We start from the raw sequence: 18,356 nt of genomic DNA, 5'->3' as shown, positions 1-18,356 counted from the left end.
AATGTGGTACACATATAGTACGTCACGTCTACTATCCGCTTTATGGGTGATGATTGTATTACTCTTTTTATCTTTATTTTATTTTATTGTAGAATCAACTCCTATCTGCGCACACCAGGGCGACCGTGGGCGGATGCGTATGGTGTATTCACTCCATGTTATCGTGCATTGCGCTGTCACTGGTATTTTGATAAAAGAATTTGAACAACATATAAGAAGCGTATAAATTATTAAACAGTAAAACATTAACATTTAAGAAGTAAAGTTACATTAAGTACTACTGCAGTGCCTTCGGGTATACCTCATTTTTTGTTTGCCCATTACATGCTTAAATGTATACATTTTTTGGTGTACCTACCCGAGAACACGCGACATATAACTGAGCGTGGGAGAAGCATGGATTTTAAACACGCGTTGAGTTCATCTGCTGGTCTCCCTCGTGGAATAACTGGTAATGTTTGACTAAAATCTACAGCGAGTAAAACGACATTACCTCCTATTTTTTTTTTTACGATCTCTGAGATCTTGCTTTTTTCGGTTCAAGGCTTCATAAGCTCTTTTATGTTGTATGGTGTACTTATCCCAAACCATCATCTTTGAATGTTGCAAGACTTTCGCCTTGTATGTAGATCGGGGTAATTACATTCATTGCATTCCTAGTCTGAATCACAATCTGATTGTATGGGTGGTTACCTGGCACTGTAGGGTTGCCACCCGTCCTTTAAAATATGGAATCGTGCCGCATTTGAGAATGAAATTGCGCGTCCCATTTTGAATCAATACGGGATGGGATTTGTCCCGTATTTTTTTTATCATTTTTTTTAAAGCAGCGTCTCATGCAAATCATCCCACACGCATTTTATGAAGATGCCTCCTTTCCTACTTTTGATTGGGTAATACTTGATGTCATCGTTAGTTTGATTGGTCTTTTTAACTGTCCAGTGAGGAGGGCGGGTCTTTTAAGTAGAGTCTGCAAACTGTTGGCACTGAGATGTGGCACCCGCTGCAGTATGCGTCCCTTATTTTTTTGTATTAAAAGTGGTAACCCTACCTGGCAGGTAACACTTATGTTTGGTCATGAAGTCGTCTAAAATCCGCCACGTGCTCTCTTTTAATTGCGAGAAGCAGATATATATAGCCAAATTCTCGCGCTTCGTTGCGGCGAAGTACTGCTTTTAATTTTTTAAGAAGAAAGGAAAACCTTTTTAAACGGATCGAAAATATACCAATAACAATTTGTTAAGGATCTGTTTTTTTGTGAACCTCGCTTTTCACAGCTGTCGCGCTACGGCGTGTGTTTCGTTTATTTGACAGTATGTAGATCGTGGTAATTACATTCATGGCATTCGTTTTCTGAATCACAATCTGACTGTATGGGTGGTTACCTGCCAGGTTACGCTTGTGGTTGGTCAGGAAGTCGCCTTACATCCGCCACGTGCCCTCTTTCTGTTCCCAGAAGCTGATCATAGAATGGTTTTAATAGTTTACTTTCAAATAATGCAAAGAGTATGCGACACGTGTTTCTCCCTAATTCTGGGCTCATCAGGCATACACACTCACTGCATCCCCTCTCGTGAATCGAATCTCTATCGTCAGCGCCAGAGTTGAAGCCCCTAACGTTGCGGTCAGCAAGTCGGCTAACATCCGCCATGTGCCGTCTTTCAGTTGTGAGAAGCAGATCATAGAATGGTTGAAACTGTTGCCCCTAACGTTGCGCCACGGCGTGTGGTTCGTTTATACCTCGTGTCTTCTCATTAAACTTTTATCTCGCGAATATGTTATTGCAATCCGCAGCGGGAGCATTTCTATAAACTTAATTTAAACTTACGTTTTACACCGTGCTTTGTTTCCCTCATGAAGATGCTTGTATGCTTCACTCGCTCCCTTCTCAATTGTTTAATGAATTTTTTGCTCTTCGCTGTTTGCGGCTCTTCCTTCATTTCTCCCTACTGCGTTCTTTTATCTCGCGAATATGTTATTGCAATCCTTAACGGGAGCGTTTCAATAAACTTAATTTAAACTTACGTTTTACACGGTGCTTTGTTTCCCTTATGAAGATGCTTGTATGCTTCACTCGCTCCCTTCTCAATTGTTTAATGAATTTTTTGTTCTTCGCTGTTTGCGGCTCTTACTTCATTTCTCCCTACTGCATTCACAGTCTTTTCACGTGATTACGTGGGAGGCGTGATGACGTGACACTCAACTCCGCCTCCCACGGCCATCAAGCTGCCTTCCATTACAGTATATTGTCAAAAAAGAGGTTCCAGTTATGACCATTACGCGTTGAATTTCGAAATGAAACCTGCCTAACTTTTGTAAGTAAGCTATAAGGAATCAGCCTGCCAAATTTTAGCCTTCCACCTACACGGGAAGTTGGACAATTAGTGATGAGTGAGTCAGTCAGTCAGTGAGTCAGTGAGGGCTTTGCCTTTTATTAATTAGTATAGATATATATACACATATCAACATATATATACACATACATATACACACATACATACACACACACATATAAATATATACATATACACATACATACATATACATACATATATATACACACATACATACATACATACACACACACATACATATATATACACATACAGACACATATATATACATATACATATTTACATATCTATATATATATACACATATATATACATATCTACATATATATATATATAGACATACATATATACATACATACATTCACACATACATATATATATACATACTGTATCTACATATACAGTATATATATATATATATATATATATATATATATATATATATATATATATAGTCAAATCCGCACGCTTCGCAGCGGCGAAGTACTGCTTTTAAATTTTTATTAAGAAGAAAAGAAAACCTTTTTAAATTGAGGGAAAATATACCAATAACAATTTGTTAAGGATCTGTTTTTTTGTGAAGCTGCCTTTACACAGCCTCTCCGCTGTTTTATAAACGAACGCCATATAAGGCCGTCCTTTCTCCTTGCTTAGCGGTTCTGTATTGTTTTATTGTTCGTTTATTACGATTGTTATAGTTATTGTGTTGCTATTTGAGACTCACTTTTCTGTTCAGGTACCCATTTCCTTTATGTAATCCGCGGATTCTCTGCTATTTTTTGTTCGTTTATTACGATTATAGTTATTTATTGATTCCCTTCTTTAGCTGACTGCCTGCTCATATAAGGCGCTCTGCTGTTTTTTTGTGAAGCAGCCTTTACACAGGTTCTCCGCTTTTTCATAAACGAACGCCATATAAGGTCATCCTTTTTCCTTGCTTCGCCAAGGAAGCAGCCTTTTTATTTAATCCACGGGTTCTCCGCTGTTTTATTGTTCGTTTATTACGATTGTTATAGTTCTCTTTGTATACCACATTGTCAGTTCAGCACTCCAGTTGTAATATGACCAAGCCGTGCAAGCTTACTGTTGAGAATGCAATGCATAGTTGTACAGGAGAAAAGCAATCTTGCCTCAAATCAATGGCAACCTTTTGTAGGTCTATGAAATTAATTTAAACTTTAGGTGTACACGGTGCTTTGTTTCCGAAGTACCTGCACTCATGAAAATGTCTGTATGCATCAGTCGCTTCATATTCTTTTCCTACATTATCAATTGTGTAATGTGTTTTTTGAACAGGTTTGATTCATCGAAGTGATCACTCGTGCTGCGTTCAGTCAGTTCACGTGAGCCGCTCTCTTGTGTGATGTTGCGATGTCCACGGCTTTATTTAATGTTAGCTAAGACCCGGAACTTAAAAGTTTCTCGCTACAGCAATTTTAACTCCATTACAAAGTGATCCAAAGTCTCGTTTATACCTCGTGTCTTCTCATTAAACTGGTATGTCGCGAATATGGTATTGCAAACGGCAGCGGGAGCATTTCTATAAATTGTGTAATGTGTTTTTGAACAGGTTTGATTCATTGAAGTGATCACTCGTGCTGCGTTCAGTCAGTTCACGTGAGCCGCTCTCTTGTGTGATGTTGCGATGTCCACGGCTTTATTTAATGTTAGCTAAGACCCGGCACTTCAAAGTTTCTCGCTACAGCAATTTTAACTCCGTTACAAAGTGATCCAAAGTCTCGTTTATACCTCGTGTCTTCTCATTAAACTGGTATGTCGCGAATATGGTATTGCAAACGGCAGCGGGAGCGTTTCTATAAACTTAATTTAAACTTACGGTTTACCCCGTGCTTTGTTTCCGCAGTAGCTGCACTTATGAATATGCTTGTATGCGTCACTCGCTCGGTTCTCATTGTTTCGCTGCCTTCTCAATTGTGTAATGAATGTTTTCTTCAGCGCTCTTTGGGGCTCTTCCTTGTTTTCTACGTACTGCGTTCACAGTCAGTTCACGTGATTACGTGGGAGGCGTGATGACGCGATTCGCAACTCCGCCTCCCACGGCCATCGAGCTGCAGTCTATTACAGTATATGGACAAAAAACAGGTTCCACTTATGACCGTTATGCGTAGAATTTCGAAATGAAACCTGCCTAACTTTTGTAAGTAAGCTGTAAGGAATGAGCCTGCCAAATTTCAGCCTTCCACCTACACGGGAAGTTGGACAATTAGTGATGAGTGAGTCAGTCAGTCAGTGAGTGAATGAGTGAGTGAGTGAGTCAGTGAGGGCTTTGCCTTTTATTAGTACTCAGCTTTCTGCCACATGTCTGTTCAAAATGGCTGCTGAGCTGTGCTCTTCATTGTGTTGTCTTCATCATCACAGGTTAGCAAGAGAGATGCTTCTTTCAGATGTTGGTTAGTAAGAGAGAGATACTTCTACATCATCACAGGTTAGCAAGAGAGAGATTGTGAGGTTAAACACATACATTTATAGATGTTCTGTCCAACCCCTACAGCCAATAGGACATCATGGTACTTAAAGGCCTCTGAGACAAGCCAATTCCAAACAGCCATACCTCAGACCAATGGGGGAATAGAACATCTTAACACATGCCCCCAAACCATATGTTAAGGTACACCTTAGCCTATTTGCAGTAGTACAAATGACTTTAGCTAAGAAACACTCGGCAAACTGGTTTAAGACACAGCCCCCAAATCAAGTCAGAAAATTCAAACAGACCCATTCCTAAGGGGGGGGGGGGGCACTAAATTACATTGCTATGCCTAAATTACAAATAAAGACATACAAAATATTCATCAAGTTATATGTAAAATCTCACATAACAACACCAGTGAAAACTGTGAAATTAACTGTAAAGTCTAGAAATGCTGTCAATATTATGCTCATTACTAGTGAGTGTGAATGTCGGCAGAGAATTCAGAAAGTTAGATAAAATTATTTTTTTCTAACTTATAAATAGACATGTTGTTGAAGGAATTCCATATTTACAACAGAGTTATTAAAAGGTGAAAACACATTATCTATATAGAGATCACCAAAGTCTGAGATACCTAGGGAATTCCAAGACCTGAATATCATGTACGAGGGACATTCAAAACATTTCCTCACTTTTTTTAACTCTATTTATTAAGAATTTGAAGAACAAATGACATCACTTTTCTACACAGTCACCTTCATTTGCGATGCAATTTTCCCAGTGTTGTACGAAGTTTTTAATGCCCAATTACTACTCTTCCCGCCTTCACCGTTTCCACCGAAAATATAAAACAATCTTTTTATATTTATATAAGCAGAAACTTTTTGGATGTCCCTCATAATTATTGGAGGGCTTGAATTCCAAGTTATCCTGGAGCAGCGGATAGCAGTGTCTCTTCCTTAAAGGCTATTTTTAAACTGGCTGTGTTAAGTCACAATAAAATAAGTAGAACATCAGAGACCAGTACATATGTTATCTGCATTACTTAACTCGCAAGGTAACTGAAGTGCCCACTCTATTCAAGAGCTGGTGGAGGGAGCATTTGCAATCAAATAGTTTTTAAAAATAATAATAACAGTAATTAATAGTAATAATAGTATATTTTTTATTTTTTATAAATAAAAAAAATCAAAAATACTGAAGATTTAACATTAGGGGGTTAGCACCATTTGGTTTACACATGCCTACCACTTTGAAGGTACAAATAATTTTTTATTGTGACACAAAAAATAATTAAGATAAAACAGAAATCATGAGTGTGCATAGGTATGCACCCCCAAAGTCAATACTTTGTACAGCCACCTTTTGTCTCTTGGGGCTCTATATTCTCAATTGGATTGAGGTATGGGCTAGGGAATCCATTCCTGGGCTCCCAATTCGCGGACATTTTTCATTCCCGGGAATGAAACTGCTGTAATTCCCGGGAAAACGGGAAAGGCCAAGCTTGCATATATAGCGTGTAAAAGTGTAAAAATTGATCAAGGAATAACAGAGTTAGTTGAAAATAATTAAGGAGGCGCCATTGCTGCAGCTTGCACTTCATCAGACAACAGCTTTGAACAGTGCGTCAGTCTGTTGCATCCGCATTATCTGTGCCAAGAAACTTGCCATTACAGAATGATGACAAGAAACTGGATGCATCAGTAAAAGCTGAAATGGCGGTGTTTCACCGCAACGGCAAGCACGGGCGTTGTTTAGAACAAGTCTATCAGTATCTGATGATTGTGCCGCCTACTTCAGTGGAGGAAAAGCGTGCTTTCTCAGTGGCTGGCGTACTTCTGCACGAAGGTGCGCTCTCGCATGGATGACCGCACGTTGGACACGTTAATAATAATAAATTACATTTATATAGCACTTTTCTCAGTACTCAAAGCGCTATCCACACAGGGAGGAACCGGGAAGCGAACCCGCAATCTTCCACAGTCTCCTTACTGCAAAGCAGCAGCTCTATCACTGCACCACCTGTGAGGACATTGTGTTCTCTATGCTCTTATTACCACAACTAAAGATACATGTACTTCTATGACAGCATGAACTGCTTGTAGATAAGGTTAGTCTTTTATTTGTGTCAACATATTGCAGTAGTTTTATTAAAACACATGTTCACATGTGAGATGCCCGAGAACCTGGGATTCCCGGGAATGAAATACGGGATTCCCAAATTCCCGGGAATGGATTCCCTAGTATGGGCTTTGACTAGCCTATTCTAAAACATTAAAATGTTTCCCTTGAAACCACTCCATTGCAGCTTAAGCAGTATGTTTAAATCCATTGTCCTGCTGGAAGGTGAAACATTGTCCCAGTCTCAAATCTCTAGGAGACTGAAACAGGTTTTCCTCAAGAATTGCTCTGTATTTAGTGCCATCCATCTTTCCTCCAATTCTAACCAGATTTCCTGTCCCTGAGGATGAAAAACATCCCCACAGCATGATGATGCCACCATCATGCTTCACTGTGGGAATGGTATTCTCATGATGTTGGTAAGTACAGTGGAACTTCGGTTCACGACCATAATTCGTTCCAAACCTCTGGTCGTAAACCGATTTGGTCGTGAACCGAAGCAATTTCCCCCATAGGATTACATGTAAATACAATTAATCCGTTCCAGACCGTACGAACTGTATGTAAATATATTTTTTTAAAGATTTTTTTAAGCACAAATATAGTTAATTACACCATAGAATGCACAGTGTAATAGTAAACTCATGTAAAAACATTGAATAACACTGACACAAAAACCCAGGCTCCCTCGTCAGCTGCACGCGCAGGCTCTCTCTCTCTGCAGCGCGTGAGCCCCCCTCCTCCCTCCTCCCTCTCTCAGCAGCACACGAGCTCTCTCTCTCTCTCTGTGACATTGCAGCAGTTCTCGCTGTAGCCTTACAATCCGATCGTTGTATAAACGCTTTTTTTTTTTTAAAAAATGAGTTTTAAGCACAGGGAGAAAAAAAAGGAACATTTGAACAAATCCGAACTTTATTTAAAAGCCAACCAAGACAGTAACATTGCAGGAGTTCAGGCTAATAGCATTACAACCCGATCACATTAAACATGCTTTTTAAACGAGTTTTAAGCACAGGGGGAAAAAAAGGAACATTTGAACAAATCCGAACTTTATTTAAAAGCCAACCATGACAGTAACATTGCAAGAGTTCAGGCTAATAGCATTACAATCCGATTGCATTAAACACGCTTTTTAAATGAGTGTTAAGCACATGGAAAAAAATAAACATTTGAAAAAAGAGAAAAGTAACATTGCAACACTTTCTTGACTGCTTTGTTTCGTAACAATTAACATATATTATTCCTTGCATTCATTAATTGCTACTGTTGGGGGAATCAAATGTTTTTGGCATGCTATATTACCTAGCATTTCAGAGTACTGGGGCTATGAAGAGTTTGATGAGGAGCCTCATTTAGGAAGACTATATTGTAGGGGGTTTCAGGCTTCTGGTGTGGGACAGGGAGAGGGAGAGACAGCACATTGTATAAATTACCTTCAATGGTTATACTTCATGTGTCATAGTGCAGTTAGCAGAATATTATATTTAATGAAAAAGCTAGACATTTACAAATGTAATATTTCACACAAAGTTAAAAACATCTCCAGATATACAGTATGATGATTATCTCCCACCTAAGAAGATAAACTCTTAGAAAACAAAGACCACATAATAATTGAGTTCTTTAAAATGACTAAGAAATGTTAAAGCCCTCATTCATGAGTTAAGAGAAAATTAGTGTTCTTACATCTCAGTTCCATGACTGCACATATAAAATTTCTATAAGAGATGCTTCAAACTACCAGGGATCAGTTTCAATGGAAAAGAAATTAGATTTGACAATTATTTAATTTCACCTTTAACAAGAAGACACTAGGAGTGATTTTGATCAACAGGGCAAGCTGTTTTATACCTGCTAATGGGGCAACAGCAGACCTCGAATGATGCTATATTACAGCAATGGGGAAATTAAACAAAATTAAAACAGGTGTGATTAGCATATACTAAATGTACTAAACTCAGATGATAAAGAATTTATGATCAAATTTCTAAGGGCAATACCAAATATGAACTTGTTTAAGTTCATAATGGCAGGGCATTCTGATTGTGTATTAGACCCTGGTTCGGATCAGTCAAAAATGCATTATTCAAACACTGCATTACTCAAAACTGCTTCGATAATGTTTAATTTCATTAAGGATTATTTTGAATACTCAGAGATTTATATATTTTTAAATGCAATAATTGTTCTTTTGGTATCAACCGTTATCTCCGAACATGCTCCCCTGATTGCGGAATTTAAATCACTACGTTCTAGTGATACAACTTATTATTAACAACTAAACCAATTAATTCCTGGCAATGATGACTTTATTAAATTATAATTTCTGAAATCCTTTCTGAATAGAAACCAACACAAATCCAATACTGCGTGTACACTTTTGGACAAGCTGAAAAAATATCTGAGGAGATGCAGTGTTGCATATGCATCTTATTAGTATAAACATCAAACTAAACAGACAACAGAATTAAACTTACCTTATGACACACTATATAAAAAAGTTTGCCACTATAAATAGAATTTAATCTTTAAACTAAAGGAGCAATTATTCTTCAAAATACAGTATATGCATTATTAAGTATATTTGATCTCCGTTGACTTCTGCAATGAGCACGTTTTAGGGTGAATACTACAGACTTGCAAATAGCTAGTGTTTTTGATGCTGTTACATTAAATCCATTAACCAGCTGATTCCTTATGAAAGAAAGAGGCTTTAATCAAGGCACTATGTACTGTATTACACAATATGTCTGACAGGCTGGCCCTACTGGCTATAGCAATAGGTGGTAAACCAAGCATGTGGTGGCTTAGTCATGTTTAATGCAATTTGTGCCTTAATAAATCTCGAATGTAAACAATTATCAGAGAACTATGCAATTAAAAAACTATTTGCCAAGATTTTTTTATGTATAGAAACAAAATGATGCAGTTCCTAAAAGGTTGGAATAGTCCTCTTTTTAATTAATTAGCATTAATAAGTACGTCCAGTAATTGTCAATACTTGGTTAGTGGTTAATAAAATGAATTATTCTACATTGACCTTTTATAGAAACATGGTGATTCAGTGGTTAGTGGTGCTGCTTAACAGCATCAGGCACTCTGATTCAATTGCAGGTTCAGTGATGACCTGTGGAGATTCTACTCATTCTCCCTATTTTTGCAGAGATTCTTACTCCAAGAACTGTTTAAATGATAATGCAAGTTCAAAATTTGGAAATGTTTAGAAATAAAACTATTCACTTTTTGGAAAACATTTGGCCACTGGAGAGCAATCAAAAATTTTCTAAGATCATTTACATTTCAGCTAATATCTCACCACAATTTTCTTATAGTGATGTTGAAAATTTAAATCTGTTTATATGTCAATATAGTATAGTTTGATAAATAAATATAGGGTAAATAAATATTTTAAATTTTTTTTTATTCTATAATTCAAACACATTGCAAAATGTGCAACATTTTAAAGGGAACATTCTATTAAAATATGGTGTATTACCAACCTGCTGTACGTATCTATCTGTTGTTTTCCACATGTAATAGTACTCTATGATGCTGGTTAATGATTTCCAAGGAAGCTGAAAAAGAACAAATAGAAAACTTGAAAAATAAGGTTTCAAATATTGAGCAGTGAGTACATACAAATAGTTTACTTTTCAAATAAAAAAAATATGTAAATGTACGGGCGGCACGGTGGCGCACTGGTTGCGCTGCTGCCTCGCAGTTAGGAGACCCGGGTTCGCTTCCCGGGTCCTCCCTGCGTGGAGTTTGCCTGTTCTCCCCGTGTCTGTGTGGGTTTCCTCTGGGTGCTCCGGTGTCCTCCCACAGTCCAAAGACATGGAGGTTAGGTGCATTGGCAATTCTAAATCGTCCCTAGTCATGCAGGTTATGTGCATTGGCGATTCTAAATTGTCCCTAGTGTGTGCGTGCCCTGTGTGTGTGTGTGCCCTGTGGGCTGGTGCCCTGCCCAGAGTGTGTTTCCTGCCTTGCGCCCTGTGCTGGCTGGGATTGGCTCCAGCAGACCCCTGTGACCCTGTAGTTAGGATATAGCGGGTTGGATGATGGATGGATGGATGGATGTAAATGTACAAGCAGAAAGAGTTGTGATACTTATACAAAATAAAATAATGAGCTGGACACCAGTCCTGCCTTATATAGTAGAGCTGCACAAACATTATATTATATTATTATTATATAATATTATTATTTTCCTATAATTTACCTAAACTTGTGACAAATGGTTAAAAAGATCTTTAGGGCTGCAAGGAGGAGACATTTCATACAAATGATGCATTTTAGAAGAGTAGTTTCATCTACTTTGAGTTTCAACATTAGAACATTAGAACAATCTGGATTAGAACAGGCCATTCAGCACATAAAAGCTTGCCAATCCTTTCCACTTAATTCTCCCAAGATAACATCACGTCTAGCTTTGAAAGTCCCTAAAGTCCTACTGTCGAACACACTACTTGGTAGCTTATTCAATGTATCTATGGTTCTTTGTGTAAAGAAAAACTACCTAACATCTGTGTGAAACGTACCCTTAACAAGTCTTTAACTATGTCCCTGTGTTCTTGATGAACTTATTTTAAAATAACAATGTTAATCCACTGTACTAATTCCCTTCATAAGTTTAAAGACTTCAATCATGTCTCATCTTACTCTTCTTTTGTTTAAACTGAAAAGACTCAGCTCTTTCAATCTGTCCTTATAATTCATCCCCTGTAGCCCTGCAGTCAGTCTAGTCACTCTTCCCTGAGTTTTATCCAGCTCTGTTATGTCCTTTTTGTTGCCTGGAAACCAAAACTGCACACAGTACTCCAGGTGAGGTCTAACAGTGCGTTATAAAGCCTCAGCATTAGCCTTCTTAATGTCTTCTGAGCACTGTCTGGCAGTTGATAGTGTCAAGTCCACTACAACTCCTAAATCCTTCTCATAAGGTGTACCTTCGATTTTCCAACCTCCCATTGTGTATTCAGACCTAATATTTTGGTTACTTATATGTGATATTTTACAATTAATTACAAATAAATTTCATCTACCACAAATCTGACTAAGTCTGTATGCTGTCCAAGTTCCTCTGTAATGATTCAATGGATTCTGGATTATCTGCCAATCCACCTATCTTGGTATCATCTGAAAACATAAGCAGCTTTTTACTTATATTCCTATCAAAATCATTTATATAAATATTAAAAACAGCAGCAACCCTAGCGCTGACCCCTGTAGAACACCACTCTTAACAACAGCCAATTCTGAGAAGGTTCCTCTCACCATATTCCTCTACTTCCTGTGTCTCGAGCAATGAGCCCTGAACACCCTCTTCTTTTAGTTTGTTGCCCAACTTCTCATGTGATACCTTATCAAATAATTTTTGAAAGTGAAGATAAATAATATCATATGCTCCACTTTGATAATATGCTTTTGTTGCTTTCTTATACAATTCCAGCAAGTTGGTAAAATATGACCTCCCTCTTCTGAACCCATGTTCAGTTCAGTAAAATTCCTGATTCTGCCATGTGTTGCTTCAAACTTTCCCTTAATAATTCCTTTTATTAATTTACCTGTGATGTATGTTAAGCTTAGTGGCCTATAGTTACTTGATCTGCCCAATTACCCCCTTTTTATAATGGGATAATATCTGCCATTTTCCAATCCTTCGGAATTTCCCCCATGTGCAGTGACTTCCTAAAATTATGTACTTGCTAACTTCCTTAAGAATTCCAGGATAAATATTATCTGGTCCTGGTAATTTTTTTAATTTCAGCCTATTTATTCCAAGCAGTACTTTTCCCTGTACAATTTCCAAATTACTCAGTACCTCCATTGTAATCCGTTTTACCACTGGAAGGCTAGAAAAATCCAAGTTTATAGCATCTGCTTTTTCACTGTCTGTATTTTTTTACATTCCCCTTTACTGTTCATATGCACTTCACTTCCTCCTTGACTATTCTTTTACTACTAAAATACTGAAAGGATCTCTTTCAGTCATCTTTCATCTTATCTGATATATTCCTATCTAAAATGCATTTTAGCCTCCCTAATATACTTCTTAATGGTTGCCCTAATGTTCTCATATGCCCTACAATTCACACTGGAGTTATTAATCTTATACACCTTATACAGCTGTTTTTTCCTTTGCAGCTTATTTTCAACTCTTTATTAAAAGTTTTTTAAAGAGTTTTTTTTTTGTGGAGTTTTTTTTTTTTTTAATTTCCTACTAATTTCAAATTTAGGTATGTAACTGTCCTGCATTATATTTAGAATGTTTTAAAACCTGTTCCACTGCTCCTCAATTGTCTCCACACTTTTAAAGCTTATCCCAGTCCATCCTTAGACTTTCACTGAAGCATTAGCCATATCCACAAAGATACATTACTTACTGGGACAGCTACTGATATTCTGGTCTGCTTTACTGTTTAAATATGTCTACATACAGTATAATAATTAACATATATAGATAATACAGTATTAGTATTGTATGGATTACTAGTATTATTATTGCCAACGCTGTTTGTTAAGGGGTGCTTTTTAATTGCTTATGTACTGTATGTGGTTTGTGTACACATTGTTAGAAAGAACAGGAAGGACTTTTATTATGAATTGGCTGATTATAAAGCATGTGTATTTATTGTACAGCACTCCTCCTGGCAAATATTGGAATATAAAATATTAGTGTGGTGGCTTAGTGAGATTACTGTTACAGAGTGGATAAAAGCACCAAATTTTGCATGGCTAATCATTTGTGTCTATGAAAGAAGTTTAGCCTAGGAGCCCAAAAAAATTGCTTGAAAAAAAAACACAAAACTGCAGATATACCGATATCCATAAAATTTTTGCGAAAATGACCAAAAACTACCGTATGTGCACTAAAAGAACCAGACTTCGACAGTTTAAAGTCTTTGACAGAATCACCAAGTCATTCACAAATACTTGAATAAACCACAAAACTGCAGATTTGCTGATAGCAACGAAAATTGTTGTCAAAATGACCCAAAAATTACAGTCCGTGCACTATAAAAACCAGACTTAGATACGCGAAACTTGAAACTTAACAGTGTTTGACAGAGTCACCAAGTCAATCACAAATTATTACATCACTATGAAATAGTTTTCAGATTAATTCTATTTGTTGCACATGCATTTACACAGTGGTGAGCAGTCCAGATTTGCATTACTGCATTTGCATCTGGTGCAATCGCCTTTACAGGAACATTTGATCAGCTCACTGCAGGCCCTGGAGACTTCAGGAAGAGTGGTCCATTGTGGCACCCATGATCCTGATTCTGTCACCCATGCATAGCCCAATGTAGAAGGAATCAGTTAGTCAGTTTGTAAGCTTGTCGTCCAGATTCCTGCCTGATATATAACCCTTTGTACATGCAGAAATAGTGTGTCCTTTGTAGGTGGCAGTTTCTCCATTGATCGGTTTGCATGACAGAAGAGTTCTCTTCTTAATTGATTCACAGTCATCATAGGGCTGCTTTTATCATACAGGATAACAGTCAGTCTTTCATGCGTTTTGAATTGTACACAATCAGAAGTCAACTGCTCAAATGGATGTTTGGCAAGATTTAAAAATGTCTCTGTGACATCATCATACGCCTGCCAAGCTGACTTCTTACCTCTACCAGTGAAAGCTGAAGTTGTATCGCAGCCGAAGTATGCATGGAACACAGGCAGCGCTCTTGACTTTGGCTCACCCAAGCTTGCACATATTTCGTTAATGTGGTAAAATCTGTGCTTCTTGCCTGTGCCAAAGGCCACCCAAATATCAGTAGCAGATTGTGTGATGACTAGGTCATGAAATATGCCTGCAAGGATGACTACTACGTCTGTGTCTACAGTACGCACAACAACACTTTTTGCTCTGTCTTCCAGTGCATGCTGTACATGTACAACAATCCAAGTGTCTGCCTCTTCGTGATTGCAGTCATTCACGGGAGAACCAGAACCAAGAAATGAAAGAGCATGTCCTGATGTGACATATATTTTTTTTTCTGGTGACCACTTGAACTCTTCAATTTTATTTGTCAAAAAAGCAAAAAGCTAATTCTTATTGGTTGGGTCACGGAGATAATCCATCCTGGTACGTGGTAGTTTTGTCTGACCGGACATTTTTCTGCGTTCGCCTTTTCCCCTCTTTTCTCGTGTTGTTTCTTTCAAACTGCCTGAGATGTAGTTGTCCCAAACAACGTCTAGCCTGTTGCAATTTTGCAGCAGCTTTTCAAGGTAAGGGATGAAAACACCACTTGCGTACATATCAAAAGTGTTAACAGTGTTGGGCAGGAAGTGGATGATAGCAGCTCCATCCAGAACTTGGCAGTCGTATAAAACAGGTGCCTCACACTGATCAGGCTGTTCAAGGCACTGCAGCAGATCAGACTTGGTACCTGGCAAGTGAAGCTTACCGAAGTCTGACAGGGAAGGAGAGAATGACTGCATTTCATGTGCAAAAAACTCTTCCAAGTCACCTTTGCGGTTTTGCATAGCAATGTGAAGCTCCCCAAACAGTGCAACATTGTTCTTCAGTTCTTTGATATTCTTGTCCTGCTTTGGAGTAGACTTGTGTTTAGGGTACTGATGAGTGCCAGAGAATTTCTTTTTATAGGATCATTAATTGAGTGAGTTCGTTCATCAAGAACCCGCTTAACAAAGTCTTGGTATTGTCTCTTACCTGTGTCTTCCAGGCAGCAGAGTGAGTCAATCACCAGTTGACCTGTACAGATAAGACTATCAAGAGTAACTAGTTCTGGGAAATCAACCAAGAATGGATTTCCCATCTGTCTCATAGCTTCACAGAGGCTGGTCACCTGTGTGTGGAAAGTCTGCTGAACTGAGAAACCCTGTTAATGGTGTAGCAAGTTCTTACTGTTGTCAGAATCATCATCATGGATGTATTCTTCCTAAAATTCTTTCTGCAGTCTTACAAGTTCTGGTCCTGAAATCATCCATTGTCTGAAGGCATTTGGATTTTCTGTGATTCCCACTGAACCACTTGAACCCTTCACAATCTTATTCATCTGCTCTTGTGCCTAGCCAAATGGAATGGCAGAGAATTTGTTACATGTCTTTGACAAAACCCAGTGTGACTTGTTCTGAATCTCATCTTTGACTGAGTCAGGCAAGGATTTCATGTCCCTGATATGGACAGGCATCCATCTTGCATAATTTACCGTATACGGTCCAACGCAAAAAACAGAGGGGTTAGTTCTTCCAAAACTTAAACATACAGTGGGAAATTTCTTTCTCTGTGAGCCCTGACGAAAATTAGAATTAGGGTTTCATATCTCATGATCATGTCCCAGAACATGAAAGCTGGACTTTTTGACAGCATGTCAATTCTCCAAGCTTCTGCTGCTTCATCATCTTTTGGGCCTGTACTAAGCATGAAAACCTCCTTTTGAAGATTCTGCAAGTCAAGCACAGTGACTTGATGAGCATGCCTAGTTCGAGTTAGGTGGGCAGCCTTCAGAAACGAGTAAGCCATGCCAGATGATACTACTTCAGCTGTGGTGAGTGCGGCTGTCCAGCCTGAGCCTTCAAGGAGATCACCCAAGGTATTCCACAGAGCCATTTCAGTATGTAAGCCTCCAAGCATAACCATATGCACTTTCTCACCATGGGTGTCAGGCCATTTCCACTGTACCAATTTGGCAAGGGCAAAAAGAGGCTGATCAAATGTTGTAACAGGAATCTGTCCAGGATTCAAAAATTCAACAGCCTTTCTTACTACATACAATCCATGTTTAATCATGGCAGGTGTAGCAGACTTTTCATAGAACAAAGGAAGCATGGCACACATTGCTGGGGGGGTCTTCCACCATTGGCTGTATAGAGGAATGGTAGGCTGCCCATGCAATGGCATCACCACTGGTCAATTCTTCCTTATCTAAAAGTGACAATGCAGTTTTGAAAAAGCCAAAATTCTAAATGCACTAATGTTTTAAACTACCATCTACTACAATATATTTAGTTTGGTTGTTATTTTTATCACAGGCTGAGTTATTAACATTCCCATCAGGGTTATGTTAGACCAATTTGAAACAATTGCGATATTTCATGCCTATTAATTCATTTTGTGTTTTATACTGTTTATTGTACAATCCCATCAGGGCTCCTAGGCTAAAATAACTCTATTGAACTTAAGGAAGAACTGTGCCAAATTTGATGCTTTTATCCGCCCTGTAACGGTACTCTTGAATCTGGTCACTAAGTCACAAAACTATATGCTGTAACATATTACAACAGATAAACACAGCTTTTATTCACTGAAAAATTCAATCTGGACAAAAAAAGGATTAGTTGATTGCAGTATTATTTTGGATCTGTAATAATAAGCCTTTAAAAACTATTATGTGAGAATAAATTATTTAATCAGCCAGAAAATTAAATTTCTAAGTAACAGACCTTTAAAATAATTAATGTGCTAATGCACTGTATACTACATTGACCATAGACTGAGCTCTGTTAATATTGTTCTGGCTATACCCTGATACAAATCTATGGTAGACAAACATACAGTACGTTGTTTTTTTCATGTCATTCTAAAACCAATGCCTCTAAACTATTTTGACCTTTCTTGATTTTAATAGTTCTCAATTTAACAAATTTATCAGGCACTGTGTGCTAGAAATCAAAGTAACCCTTGCAGTCTGGCCAAGCAAAAGCTAGTGTCAGGTGAAAAACATCAAATGTGACATTTTTTTCTGTTACTCAGCATAACGCCTTTTTAGTAGCTAGATACTTTGTAGACAACTGCGCAGCTCTTTTCATATTATCAGATGCAATCTCCGGCTTCGCTCTGGGCCTCATCCTGTTAACCTCCATCTTGGCACACCTCTTCATAGAATCATCCTCTGTCTTTCAATCTAAATAGCCAAACCTACTTGAGTCTGTTTCTACTCAGCACAACACATATTACCTTTCTCTTTACTAGCATTCGTGTTCTTTTATTCAGTGACATTCCACATATCCATCTATCCATCTAACAACAAAAATTTATTGCACAAGTACAACTTAGCTAAAGTACAGCTCTGGCAATGGTCATGATCTGGAATGCAATTTACTTTTTTGACTGTTCTTTGGATTCTTAATGTTATTTTACATTGGTTCTGGTGTTCTGGAGACCATAAAATCCATTGGTCATATATAGCTTGCATTTCAAGCCATTTTTAATTCTTGATTCACTGCTTTACATTCCCCGATTATAACCTTTTTTTCTTGTTTCTCGACTATGATTAATGTCTTACAATTTGGTTCTTGTTAAATGTGATTTTCTTGGTCTTTGAATCTTTTTTACAAGACAAAGATTTCTGGTTCACATCCTGGGCTTGTCTTCTTTTACACTCTGAACTATATTGACATTAAGATTCCAAATGTAATTAAAAACTGTTGCTGCCCTGTGCACTCAACACAGGGATTAAGTGCCAGCAATGTTAAAAGATGGC

At 37.9% G+C, this 18,356-nt stretch overlaps 1 protein-coding gene across 1 annotated transcript in view; it reads right to left on the bottom strand.

Moving 5' to 3' along the window:
- Nucleotides 1-18,356, bottom strand: part of LOC114654989 (metastasis-associated protein MTA1-like) — a 294,679-nt gene that overhangs the window by 86,168 nt on the left and 190,155 nt on the right. Inside the window, exon 10 of the mRNA XM_051933272.1 lies at nucleotides 10,410-10,484. Within this exon, the coding sequence (XP_051789232.1) occupies nucleotides 10,410-10,484 (75 nt within the window). The remainder of the gene's footprint in view (nucleotides 1-10,409; nucleotides 10,485-18,356) is intronic.

The sequence above is a fragment of the Erpetoichthys calabaricus genome, chromosome 1 (genome assembly GCF_900747795.2).
Source record: "Erpetoichthys calabaricus chromosome 1, fErpCal1.3, whole genome shotgun sequence".
Taxonomy (NCBI): Eukaryota; Metazoa; Chordata; class Cladistia; order Polypteriformes; family Polypteridae; genus Erpetoichthys; species Erpetoichthys calabaricus.
The sequence above is the reverse complement of the archived record's forward strand: the minus strand, read 5'-3'. Positions and strand labels throughout refer to the sequence as shown.